The 13360-nt window shown below is 42.2% G+C and overlaps 1 protein-coding gene across 3 annotated transcripts in view; it reads left to right on the top strand.

Annotated features, from left to right (window-relative positions):
* ARMH3 (armadillo like helical domain containing 3) overlaps window positions 1-13360 on the top strand; it is a 184172-nt gene that overhangs the window by 42677 nt on the left and 128135 nt on the right. For all 3 annotated transcript variants that reach the window (XM_082722373.1, XM_082722374.1, XM_082722375.1), the window contains exons 16-19: window positions 312-370; window positions 2350-2415; window positions 3270-3339; window positions 4396-4456. In XM_082722373.1, coding sequence (XP_082578499.1) covers window positions 312-370; window positions 2350-2415; window positions 3270-3339; window positions 4396-4456 — 256 coding nt within the window. The remainder of the gene's footprint in view (window positions 1-311; window positions 371-2349; window positions 2416-3269; window positions 3340-4395; window positions 4457-13360) is intronic.

Here is a 13360-nt window from a genome sequence, read left to right as displayed (position 1 = left end):
GGGAAGAGACCTGACTATTCAGAAGCAAAGGATTTGATACGGAAGCAAAAGGCATGGCCCTGATTTGACAGTAGGAACCGTAATAATTAGATTCTCAGGAAGGTGATTAGCTATCCATTTTTCTAAAAAAATCTTCTGGGGGATTCTTTTGCCTAGTAGAATAGCAAGAGTTCCTCTTGATTTTTCATTCAGGAATTTTGTGTAGAGGGGGAAAGTAGAAATGATCTTTGTGGTGACACACATCTTTATTCTCCATAGAAACTTGGTTTGGATGATATGGAGAGAAGGGTTTGTTTATTTTTTCTTTACAGATGAGCACCGGCTTCACAGTGGCAAACTCTGTCTGATTATACTTACGTGTATTGCAGAGGTAGGTGTCAGGTGTCACTCTCGTCCTCTGATATTAGCTAATCTCTTACAAAGTGCTATCTTTTTTCTTCCTATCTCCTGTTCCTGACCTTAAGGATCCTAAAGGTCAGGAGAGAAAATCTTTCCTCTTTGTATGATCTGTCTCCTCCCACTAGAATGTAAGCTCTGATAGCAAGGTCCTTCACCAGTGTATTCTTAGTGTCTAGCACATAGTAGAGCCTCAGTTAGTATTTAGGGTTGAATTAGTAATGAACTGTGTTATGATAATTGCTATAATTTTGAACTGGAAGACATGAGCTCTTAAGGGTTTTAAATATGAGATTTAGGGGCATCTGGGTGGCTCAGTGGGTTAAGGCCTCTGCTTTCAGCTCAGGTCATGATCTCAGGGTCCTGGGATCGAGCCCCGCATCGGGCTCTCTGCTCGGCAGCGAGCCCGCTTCCTCCTCTCTCTCTGCCTGCCACTCTGCCTACTTGTGATCTCTGTCTGTCAAATAAATAAATAAAATCTTAAAAAAAAGATAGATAAATATGAGATTTAAGCCTCTGTAGAAGAAATAGCCCTGCCCCTTTGAAGCTGCTCATGTTGGGTCTTTTGCAGTTAGCAAAATGAAAAAAGGAGCTCAAGTTTCCTGTGGGGGGTGGTAGACAGAAAAATGAAAGAGGGAGATTGGAAACTGAGTAAAGTTGGGCTGATTGCAGTTTGGCGAAGAAGAGCCCGACAGTAAACATAAAAGTTGCTTTATAAGGAGGCTCTTTTGGTTGGATTCATTAGGCCTAAACTCACCCTGAGTCTTGGTGGCAGCACAAGTGTAAAAAGAAAACCTCAAGGACCAAATGGCATCACTTAGGCAGATCCCTGGTTATGGGCAGAACTTGAGTCAATTTAGAGCTAAATTTTTGCTTTAGCTACCCCCTTTATTATCCCTTATTTTGATCTTTTCTCTCTCAAGAAAAATAGTAAAGGTGGTCCACATGGAGTAAATATCTTGTTCATTCTTTCCCTTTTTGTGTTCTCTGTGAAAAGATGACCTACTTTTCACAGGTTATGGGTAGATGGTTACAGAAGAGCTGCTTATTAGCAGTGGACCTGGTGTAATTGCTTTTCAAAAATCTTTCTAAGAAAATCTTTAAAGGAGTTGTTTTCCACAAATTGTAACAGTTCTAGTAATTGGAGTCTGTAGGCATGTCAGATCTTCAGAAAAGGTGTTGGGAAAGGGCCAAGGGATGCTCATTACCAATTGGTGGGTGAGAGGTTTTTGATTTCCCATCAGTCTTCAGCAAAGCCAGAGATAGACGGGGTCTTGCGTACTGCCATGCTGCATGTGTAGCAGTTTTCTCCTGCTGTGCCAAGCCCATTCCCAGCAGAGTGCAGACCTTTCTTCTTAATCGTGGATCCTCATGTGGAGTCTGCACATGTATCCTGCAGCCCCGATGAAAACCTTCAAGCTGTCACAAACAGAACAGGCTCCTTGGGCAGATGGCAAGGAAGAGAGAATAGGAAAACAGATTCCTCTTAGCATTTGCCTCGAGTCCTGTGCCTTAATTTTTTATTGTTTGTAATTTGCCGAGAGATTTTTGACCAGTTAGAGACACACTGGGAAATTACGCCCTATTAAAAGCTCATGGTTTAAGTAGGGTTTGACATTAAGACTCTTGGCTTAGCCCATTAGCTCTCTTAACAGGTCCTTGAAAGTAGTTCTTTTTCTTTTCTTTCCTTTTTAAAGATTTTACTTATTTACATGAGAGAGAGAGTGAGAGAGCAAGCACGACTGAGTAGGAGTCTGATGCAGGACTCCATCCTGGGACTTACGGATCATGACCTGAGCTGAGGGCAGATGCCTAACCAACTGAGCCACCCAGGCGCCCCTGAAAGTAGTTCTTGAAATCCAAGGATTTGTAGCAAGTGTGATAGATGATAAACTGAGTTTCCCAAGTATAGCTCTCATTCCTTACTTTTTCTCCATATTTCTGTTTTTTTAGGATCAGTATGCAAATGCGTTTTTGCATGACGACAATATGAATTTTCGAGTAAACTTACACAGAATGGTAGGTGTGACTTTTGTTTCTTGTTTTTTCTTAGAGGAAATTTTTGGTATGTTGGCAGGATTGGGGAGGATGAGATTGATCCTACTTAGAACAAATGTGGGTGGAATGTTGTACTAAAGGGCTTTTGCTTAACTGCTGTTCAGCAGGCCCAAGCCTGTTGTTGGGATTTTTTTTTTTCGTGTCATGGAGCTCTTTCTTACTCAAGGGAGGATGGAAAGATCCACAACCATGTCCCCATGGCAATAATATTAGAATGTATCAGTAATGTAGATTTCAACAAGGAGATGGGCCTAAGACTTTTGATTTCAAAATGTAGTACAATCTTTGATTAGTTAAGACCAGATGCTGTTTCATTTGAGAAGTGGGGGAAATAGAATATGCAGGTATCAGGGAATTACTTCAAACTTGGAGGTATGTTCAGAAATACACTTGGAGGTTTATATTGAAACTTACTTTTGTTTTTTGCAATGGGCTACTGTTGCTGCCTCTACACAGTTACCTTCTGCTCTTTTTATTATTTTATCAAAGAAAAATGCCAGTATACCTCTTTTGTTGTTAGTAATGTCACTTGTACGGATAAAATCAAAATAAAAACAACAGCTTTCCCATTGTAGTATGCTCCAGTGCCCTTTGGGGCTGTTGTCTTGCTGTGAATTGTGTTTTTGTCACAGGCCTGCATTGATAACTGAGAAGCATTTACAAGTCCTCCCTGCCCCACCCCACCCCCATGACTAGAAAAAGAAAGAAAAGGTAGCATCTCTGTAGTAGTGATTTTATTTGCATGAAAAACATGATGATGAGCCATTGAATGTCAGTTCAGGTGTCTACTAATTTCATTTCTTTTTTGTGTGAAGCCTATGAGACACAGGAAGAAAGCAGCGGACAAGAACCTTCCCTGCCGTCCCTTAGTATGTGCAGTACTGGGTGAGTCTCCTCCGAATTGGCACTTTTCTGAGCCAGTGACGGATTTTCATGATTAAGAGGAGGGGTAGGTCCTGGTTGCTGTGCTTCTCCCTCAGAGAGGGAGTAAAGTAAATTCTCTTCTCTGGTCTAAGAAACCATGTTTATTGTTACCAACTCCAACAAATAGAATGCTCAGTTAAAGGGTTCTGTTGTTTAAAGAAAAAGATCTTTCCACGGAGACAAATGGCTCAGTCTAAGCCTGATACATGATTTAAATTTGTAAAATATCTTATTCCTGATCAAAATTTTAAATTCTTCGCTTCCCTTCTTGGTCCAGATTGATGTGTCAGCTGGCCAGGAGGCTTGAAGCTCACAGATCAGACATACAAAACTTCTTCTTGAGTAAATTAAGCTGAGATGAGCCTGACAGAGCTGACAGTAGGGGATTCTATCTTATGTGATTTTGTCTGCCCACAGTTTTGCGTTTTCCTTAGGGGAATGATCTGAACTCTTACTCCCATTTCACTTGGATATTCAGCCCTGGTTCCTAGAGCTACTTGATTTTAGAAACAGTAATTAAGACTATATAATAAGCCTCTATTGACCCAAAGCCCCACAGACCATTCAATCAATATCTGTCAGGCTGAGCGTGATTGTGAGATGAGATAGGCTGACGTAACTTCAGAGCTTAACACGGAGTATTACATGGATGTGATCCATAATTTCTTTTCCATTTGCCTCATCACTCGGTTCTCAGAATATGATTTCCCTTTGGAATTTTGCATTAGTGCCATGGTATAAATTATCTGTGCAATGAAATCTCTTGTGCACCTGCATTTATTGGTAGGTCAAGGTATCCTTCTGGAAGTAGGAGAGTGAGCTAATTTTCTTGTTACTTTCAAGTGGCAGGTGGTGAAAAGTTTGCAACAAGTACCTTAGATACAGTGCACGTGAATAAAGATGTGGTTAGTGGTTGTCATTCAGCATGAATGCAAGGTATACTGAGGTTTTTTCCAACTGAAAGGCATGAAATGCATTTCATTCTGATTGATTTAATTGTTCTCCTTTCCCCCTCAGACCTGATGGTAGAGTTTATTGTAACACACATGATGAAGGAGTTTCCTATGGATCTGTATGTGTAAGTACCATGGTTCACTTAATGTGTGCAAATCTATTTTACAGAATTGAGTGATAGGAATTTATAGTCACAAAATTCTGTGTACACTTCAGGAAAAACTCATTTGTGTATGGAGAAGTGTCAGGCAGTATTTTATGGCCCAGATTTATACATCTTTACAGAAGGGAGGAGAATGTACAAACCACAGTTTGGATTCTGCACGCATCTTCATTATCACTTTAGGCACACTACATGAAGAACATGGCTGATGCACTGAAGCAGTGATTGTGGGTGGCTATTGTAATCCAAAGGTATGGAATACCAGCAAACCACTTAGTCATCCCTGGAATTTGGCGTTAAAGTAGTCACCAGTAGTTAGAAGGTAGGGAAAGACCAGAGAAATAGAGCTTTTGGTCTCTTGTTATCCTACATAGTCCAGCAGCCTAGTCAGAACTATTTTAGCTTGGCAAATTATATGTATAGTGACCTGGCTGGGAGATTCCTGCCTCCTGAGGAGATCAGATTGTTTATCGACAGACAGAGATCATAAGTAGGCAGAGAGGCAGGCAGAGAGAGAGGAGGAAGCAGGCCCCCCCCCCCCCCCCCCCACTGCTGAGCAGAGAGCCTGATGCGGGACTCGATCCCAAGACCCTGGGATCATGACCCAAGCTGAAGGCAGAAGCTTTAACCCACTGAACCACCCAGGTGCCCCGAAAATCATCATATTTTAATAAAGTATAAGTCCTCAGGCTTTCTCTCTCCTTTACTGTTTCTGCATTCGTCTTACATCTAATGCCCAAGAACAGCTGTGCCACAATGGTGTGATCCCAAATATATATTTTTTTTTTCCTTAAAAAACATTTGAATTGAGTCTGACAACAGAATTGCAACCTCCATTTTTTTTTTACCAAGAGAGCAGTTTGGTGAATAGCAGTGTCTGTGCCTCATTCTAGAGACAGACCTGGGATCTAGAGAGGTATAAACAACTTTTACTCTGAATAGAGTAGCCTTCCAACTTTGAGGGAGGGAGAGGGAGAAGGCGGCTCCCCTCTGAGCAGGGAGTCTGATGTGAGGCTTGATCCCAGGACCGCAAGATCATGACCTAAGCTAAAGGCAGACACTTAACGGACTGAGCCACCCACATGCTCCACAGTTTTCATTTTTCTGTTTGTATTTTCTTTTGGTGTTTAGAAGTAAGCCTGATTCTTTATTTTAATTCAAACACCATGAAAGCTGCTTTTTTTTTTTTTTTAATGAAACTGATTAGATAAGTTTTCAGTTTGTTTAATGTGTCTCTGAACCTCAGCACTTAGGGATCAGATTTGTTTTACTACAGACTTTATTTGTAGCTTGGTTATCTTTTTTTTTTTTTTTTTAAGATTTTATTTATTTATTTGACAGAGAGAGATCACAAGTAGGCAGAGAGGCAGGCAGAGAGAGAGAGAGGAGGAAGCAGGCTCCCTGCCGAGCCTGATCCGGGACTCGAACCCAGGACCCTGAGATCATGACCTGAGCCGAAGGCAGCAGCTTAACCCACTGAGCCACCCAGGCGCCCTGTAGCTTGGTTATCTTATGTTCTTGTTTTAGAATATGCTGTTTACCTTTAGTGTAGTATTACAGTCTTGGTTTTCTCATTTTCTGAGTAAGGAAACTTAGACTGTTGGCTGAGTGCTTGGCCCAGGTTTATTCTGTTAGTAAGCACCATTGCCTAGACCTGAACTCAGCTTTTCTTACTATAAATCCTAAGTGGTTGCCATCCCATCTTCAGTGTATTGATTATGTATTGCTGTGCACAAATGACCTCAGACTGAGTGGTTGTAAAACAGGTATTTATTATCTCACAATATCTGTGGTTGAGGAATCCAGAAGCAGCGTAGTTGGGTAGTTTTGGCATAGGGTTTCTTACAAGGCTGCAGTCAGTGTTAGCTGGCGGGGGTGTGGGGGGTGGGTGGTGAGGGGCTGGGGGCTCGGTTGAGTGTCTAACTCTTGTTTTCTGCTCAGGTAATGATCTCATGGGTTGTGAGATCAAGCCCCATGTTGGGCTCTGTGCTTACTTCAGAGTCTGGGACTTTTTCCCTCTTCCTCTCCCTTTCCCTCCTCCTCGTGTATGTGCTCTCTCTCTCTTTCTCTCTCAAATACATAAATAAATCTTTTAAAAAAAAAAGTGTTAGCTGGGCCTGTGGGCATCTGAGGCTCTACTGGGCTGGAGAATTTGCTTCCAAGCTTACTTATATAGTTGTTGGCAAACCTCAGTTCCTTACCATGTGGACCTTTTCAGAGGGCTGCTCACCACAGCTGGCCTCCTCCAACGCAAGTAATCCAAGAGAGAAAGAAGAGAGTGAGAGTCCAGGATGGAAGCTGTAGGGTCTTTTATAACCTAATCTCAAATGACATATCATTTCTGCTGGTCATGTAGGCCAACTCTGATACAGTTGTTGGTCTATGTTGGTTTATCCTTATGTAAGGATGTAAATGCCAGAAGGTGGGGACCACTGGGGGCCATCTTGCAGGGTAGCTACCACAGTGGCACACCAAGTTAAGTTGCATTACCACGATTCAGACTCCCTAGATCGGAGAGACTCAGGTCTCTCTCACCCCAGAGGCTGTACCCTTAACTGTTGCTGTGATAAGTGACAAAAAGATTTGCACAGGGTGACTAATGCTAAGTGGGGCATCAGAGAAGATAACAGAGAAGGTTGCATTTGACCTGAGTCATGAAGAAACAGTGGGAGTTTTCTATGTGGAAGAGAGGGGGAGGGACACACAAGCAGGAGACTGGCATGTTCAAAAGCTTGGAGGTTTGCAAGTGTGGCATGTTTGGAAGGTAGATAGAAAGGAATTCATGGGGCGCCTGGGTGGCTCAGTGGTTAAGCCGCTGCCTTCAGCTCAGGTCATGATCCCAGGGTCCTGGGATCGAGCCCCGCATCGGGCTCTCTGCTCAGCAGGGAGCCTGCTTCCTCCTCTCTCTCTCTCTGCCTACTTACGATCTCTGTCTGTCAAATAAATAAATAAAATCTTTAAAAAAAAAAAAAAAAAAAGAAAGGAATTCAGGATGATTAGAGTGGAGGGTGCATGGAGGAAGCATAGGTGAGTAGAAAAATGGTTGCCTGAGATTAAGTGGCTGATGGGGACAGTTGAAGGTGGGATGACATGATAAGATTGTGTGTTCAGCACATAAGAGTTACAGGTATGTGCCTGTCTACCCAGACCCTCACATCACAGCCAGTGAACCTGGTCTACATAAATATTTTAACTCCCTCCTCCCCCCAGTTTCTACCTCTTTTGGTATTATGTTGCTTTCTCAGTTGCTTTTTCCACCTGCTTCCTAATTGAATGTCCTGAGGTTAGGGAAGATGGAGAAGATAATGAGGCATCAAACTGACAGAGGCTGGGCGGAAGACTCAGCTCAGGCTGAATACACTTTCTTCATTACTACCCATGGGCATATATTCAGATCTCCCCACCCCCTCCTCCAACCCTCTTCCCAGTTTTTGGCATTTGGACATCAAGTCCTTTTTAGGTGAACTTCTCTGCTCCCAGCTGGGCATCAGGCCAGGTTGCTACTCTCACTTCTCATTATGTACTGCTTTTCAGCAGCATACCACAGAATGAGAAAGTGAAAGCAAAATGAATTTCTACCATTTCAGATAAGTTCATAATCCTCCTGCTGAAATAAGAAGAAATAAGGAGTGTGGAAAGACTTAATATTCAAAACCAGAATCTGGGTCAGAAATGAAAAATTTCACATCTGTGTATGAATGCTGTAGGTAAAGTAATAATGGGAAAAGATGTGTATACCAAAAAGAGAGAGAAAAAAAAAAGAAAAGTCTTGCTAGGAGCAGTAAGAGGTGGGGAAACTTTAACCAATTAATTTCATTCTTCACTGTATTCCTTGGTTCTTGCTGCCACCCCTATTGCTGCCACAGGATTTAGGAGTGAGGAGAAATTGTCTCAGGGAGAGTAAACTTTCCTTTAAGTTACTCTTAACACAGAAAACTTGGACTCTTCCTCAGTAAGAGATTCTCTCACCTGGGAGTAGGCACTGGAAGAAAGTAGAAACTTTAGTGGGCCACACAAGAAGACTTCGGGTTAGGGGCGCCTGGGTGGCTCAGTTAGTTAAGTGTCTGCCTTTGGCTCAGGTCATGATCCCAGAGTCCTGGGATCGAGCGCCACATTGGGCCCCTGCAGGAAGTCTGCCTCTGCCTCTTCCCACCGCCCCTGACTTGTGTTCTCTCTCAAATAAAAATAAAAATCTTCAAAGAAGACTTCGGGTTAAAGCAGAACTGTCTCATGTTGAAACTCTCAGGAAACCACTATGTGCATAAAAAACACCCCAAAGAAGCAATAAATTTGGAGTAATTCAGCCGGTCTATATTTTAACGTTGTAGCAGTTGTTAAAATTTTCATTTTGCTTGGTAAATAGTGTAAGTTATTGAGACTACCAGGCCGGTTATGTCACCGGTTGGGTGACTGCAGGGGTGGGAACAGAGCTTTTAGGAACAGTGTCAGAGTGAATATGGGTGGTCTTTGAACCAGAGATTCGTAGCAGCAGGGGTGGGAGCGTAGGTAGTGTCTCCTTGCTGCTCCACAGGGGCTCAGTGTTGGGATGGTATCATCAGTAGAGGTAGGGTGCAGGCGGTCCAGACCCAGGCTGTGTGAAAAATGCAGGTATGTGGAATGTATTGTGCATGGGTGGTCATGTTTAGGCAGCATCCCGCCATCTTTGCTGGCTGCAGCAAGCCTGTCAGCACCAGGTACCTAATGACTACCAGCTTAATGGGGAAATTGATAGAAGAGTTTGTATATTCCTAAATTAAATCATGGCTTGAACCAGGGCATCTTGTAGCTAGTGACAGTTGAATCAAACAGGAGATCACACCATAATGTCTAAAAATCAGCAATAGATTTGGAAACTATTGGGGTGATTTATACTATATTTTATGTTACTTGATAAGCAGTTTTGATATAACTTAGTTCATTAAGAGAGTAAAAGAGAATTATTTAAAAATATTTTTAAACCTGGGACGCCTGGGTGGCTCAGAGAGTTAAGCCTCTGCCTTCAGCTCAGGTCATGATCTCAGGGTCCTGGGATCGAGTCCCGCATCAGGCTCTCTGCTCAGCAGGGAGCCTGTTTCCTCCTCTCTCTCTGCCTGCTGCTCTGCCTACTTGTGATCTCTCCCTGTGTTAAATAAATAAAAATTTAAAAAAAATTTTTTTAAACCTTCTAAAGGATTTTATTTATTTATTTGACAGAGAGAGATCACAAGTAGGCAGAGAGAGAGAGAGGTGGAAGCATGCTCCCTGCTGAGCAGAGAGCCTAACTCAGGGATTGAGCCCAGGACCCTGAAATCATGACCCGAGCTGAAGACAGAGGTTTCCCTCTGAGCCACCCAAGCACCCTTGTGGTGGTGTTATTTTGTTTGGGCTTCTTTTTTTTGCCCTCCTCTTTCCCTCTTTTCTAGGAAGCCTAAGAAGAAATTAGCTGCCTCTACTTTCACTTGATTCCTGAGCTGTCAGATTGATTCTCTATAAGTTGCTACCTACAGTATCTACTGAAGTTAGTAGGATCTTAGGTTACTCTTTGTCCCAGAATAAAACCGTAGAACCTGAGCATAGAATCCCAGCTCCAGAAGTATTCTTTATTTGAAGTTGCCCTTTAGCTGAATTACATTTGGGCTAATAGGTAGACAAGCCACTTTGTGCTATGCTCTTTTGCCTTACTTCTTTTGTCTCTTCTGTTTTCTCAGCCTCATTCTTTCATATCAAAATAGTTTCAAGAGTGCTTGGGTAGCTCAGTCATTGGGCCTCTGCCTTCGGCTTGGGTTGTGATCATAGGGTCCTGGGATTGAGCCCTGTGTTGGGCTCCGGCTTAGTGGGAAGCCTGCTTCTCTCTCTCCCACTCCTACTTGTATTTCCTCTCTCACTGTTTGTTTCTCTGTCAAATAAATAAAATCTTAAACAACAATAACAATAACAACAACAAACCAGTTTCAAGAGGAAAAGCCTCTTTCATTTGCCTAAAACTGGCAGGTTATCTGGGTCTACTTTCTAGGAGTTTGACAACTTAGTTCTAAAAGACTTAAGGGCCAGATGTTTATTTTACTTAATTTTTTGGGAAAAATTTTAAAAGTTATTTATTTAAGCAATTTCCACACACAACATGGGGCTTGAACTTATAACCCTGGATTACGAAATACATGGTTTTCCAGCTGAGCCAGCCACGCACCCTAAGTGTTAGACATTTAGTTGGTAAACAGCCAATATTTGTTGAATGAATGAATGAAAACAGAAGTCTGACAATTTCTTCTGAATCTTGGTTTGTGTGATGAGTCTGGATTTTCAGAGGGATAGAGTCTAAGCCTTGGGCTTCTTTTTCTTCTTTCCTACTCCCCAGCCTACTTTCTGTCTCTATATATTTGTCTATTGACATTTTGTGTAAGGGAGATCATATGCCATGTGACTTTTTGTGACAATGTTTTCAAGTTTCATCTGTGTTGTGGCATGTATTAGTACTTCATTCCTTTCTGTGGCTGATTACTATTCCGTTGTGTGGATGGGTGATGTCATTTTATTTACCCATTCATCAGTTGATAGACATTTGGGTTGTTTTTATCTTTGGCTATTATGAATAATGCTGTTATCAACATTCATGTACAAGTCTTTGTATGGATATATGGTTTTTGTGTATATATGGAATTGAGGGTGGTTATGTGGTAACTCTGTGTCTAACATTTTGAGGAACTGCTACACTGCTTTTTCCATTTTACATTTCCACCAGCGGTGTACACAGGCTCCAGTTTTTCTACGTACTCATCACAGCCAAGGATTTTATGTCTACCTGGACTTTCCCCCGACTTTGGCAAAAGTAGAAGGGGCGGGCATTAACTTGATTTGAGAAATGATGTTGTTGAGTACTTAGATTCTTGGTTTACAGATATCCAAGTTTTCTCCATATTATTCTTTCATGATCTGCCCATTGTGTTTCTGCACTCTCTTTGCCAGGGATTTATAAACAATATTGCAATGGGATGAGCAGTTTAATGAGTTCTGATAAATGTATACATCCTTGTAACAACTATCCCAGTCAAGGTATAGAACATTTCTCTTCTCTAAAAAGTCCCTTTGTCCCCTTTTTAGAGGATGTTTAAAAAGTTTTTTTTAAAGATTTATTTCAGGGAGAGAGAGTGTATGTACAAGGGGGAGGTGCAGGGAAAGGGAGAAAGAATCTCAAACAGACTCCACGTTGAGTCCCAGGGCTTACATAGGGTCTGATCTTACCACCCCAAGATCATGACCCAAGCTGAAACCAAGAGTCAGAGACTCAAACGACTGTGCCACCCTGATGCCCTGAGGATGTTAAAGTTTTTATTTTTATTTTTTATAAAGATTTTATTTATTTATTTGACAGAGATCACAAGTAGACAGAGACACAGGCAGAAAGAGAGGAGGAAGCAGGCTCCCTGCTGAGCAGAGAGTCCAATGCAGGGCTCGATCCCAGGACCCTGAAATCATGACCGGAGCCGAAGGCAGAGGCTTTAACCCACTGAGCCACCCAGGTGCCCCCGATATTAAAATTTAAAGATGAATTTGTTTTAAATGGTGGATTTCTTAGCTATTAAAATTGAGTTGTAGAAGATTTGGCGAAAACAGAAAAAGAGAAAGAATAGAATTTACCTATAATCCTACCGTCCAAATTAATGTCAAAATTAAATCTTTTTTTGGTGCTTGAATATGGTTGAGACCATTATCATACAATTTGCATGCTGTTTTTTCAACTTCCATTGTAACATAAATATCTTCTGTTGTGAAAAATTCCTTTAAAAAAAAAAAAGATTTTATTTATTTATTTGACAGAGAAAGTGAGAGCACAAGCAGGCAGAGCAGCAGAGGGAGAGGGAGAAGCAGGCTCCACACTGAGCAGGGAGCCTGATGTGGGGGCTCGATCCCAGGACCCCCGATGCGGGGCTCGATTCCAGGACCCTGGGATCATGACCTGAGCCGAAGGCAGTTGTCTAACCAACTGAGCCACCCTGGCGCCCTGTATTATGAAAAATTCTTAATGGATATTCTTTTTAAATGCTCCATGGGGCCCTGCCTAGGTGGCTCATTTAGTCATGCATCCAGCTTTTGTTTTGGCTCAGGACATGGCTCAGCATCCTGTTAGGCTCCCTGCTCAGCATGGAGTCTGCTTCCCTCTCTCTCCTTCTCCGCGCTGCCCCCCCCCCCCGCCTCGGCTCACCCCTACAGTGCACTCCCTGCTTCTCTCACTCTAAAATAAATAAGCCTTAAAAAATAAAAAGAGTTTAATGGGGTTTTACATTATATATCCATGTTTTAGTCTGCTTGGACTGTGATAACAACCACAGATTGGGTGGCTTGACAATGGAAATTTATCTTCTCATAGTTCTAGAGGCTAGAAGTCCAAAATCAAGGTGCCAGCACCTTTGGTTTCCCCAGAGGCCTTTCCAGGGTATACAGATGACCACCTTTTCGAGGTATCCTCATATGGCCTTTTGTCTCTGTGTGGGAGCAAGCACTCTTGGGATCTCTTCCTTTTCTTAAGAAGAAGCTAGCCCTATGAGATTCGGGCTCTACCCTTTTGACCTTATTTAACTTTAATGACTTTTTAAAAAAATTTTTTTTATTTAATCTCTGCACCCCATGTGGGACTTGAACTCATGACCCCAAGATCAAGAGTTGCACACTCCTCTGACTATGCCAGCCAGGCGCCCCTTTAAGGACTTTCTTAAAGGCCTTATAGCTAAATACAGTCACATTAGTTACGTTAGGGTTAGGGTTTCAACATACGAATTTTGAAGGGACATAATTTAGTACATAACATACAGTAGTCTCCCTTTCTCAGTCATTTCATTTTCTGTGGTTTGGAAGCAGATGATCCTCTTCCTGTATACCATGGGTCAGTAG

The sequence above is a fragment of the Mustela nivalis genome (genome assembly GCF_964662115.1).
Source record: "Mustela nivalis genome assembly, chromosome: 2".
NCBI lineage: Eukaryota > Metazoa > Chordata > Mammalia > Carnivora > Mustelidae > Mustela > Mustela nivalis.
Note: the sequence above shows the minus strand (reverse complement) of the source record. Positions and strands in the feature narration are given on the sequence as shown.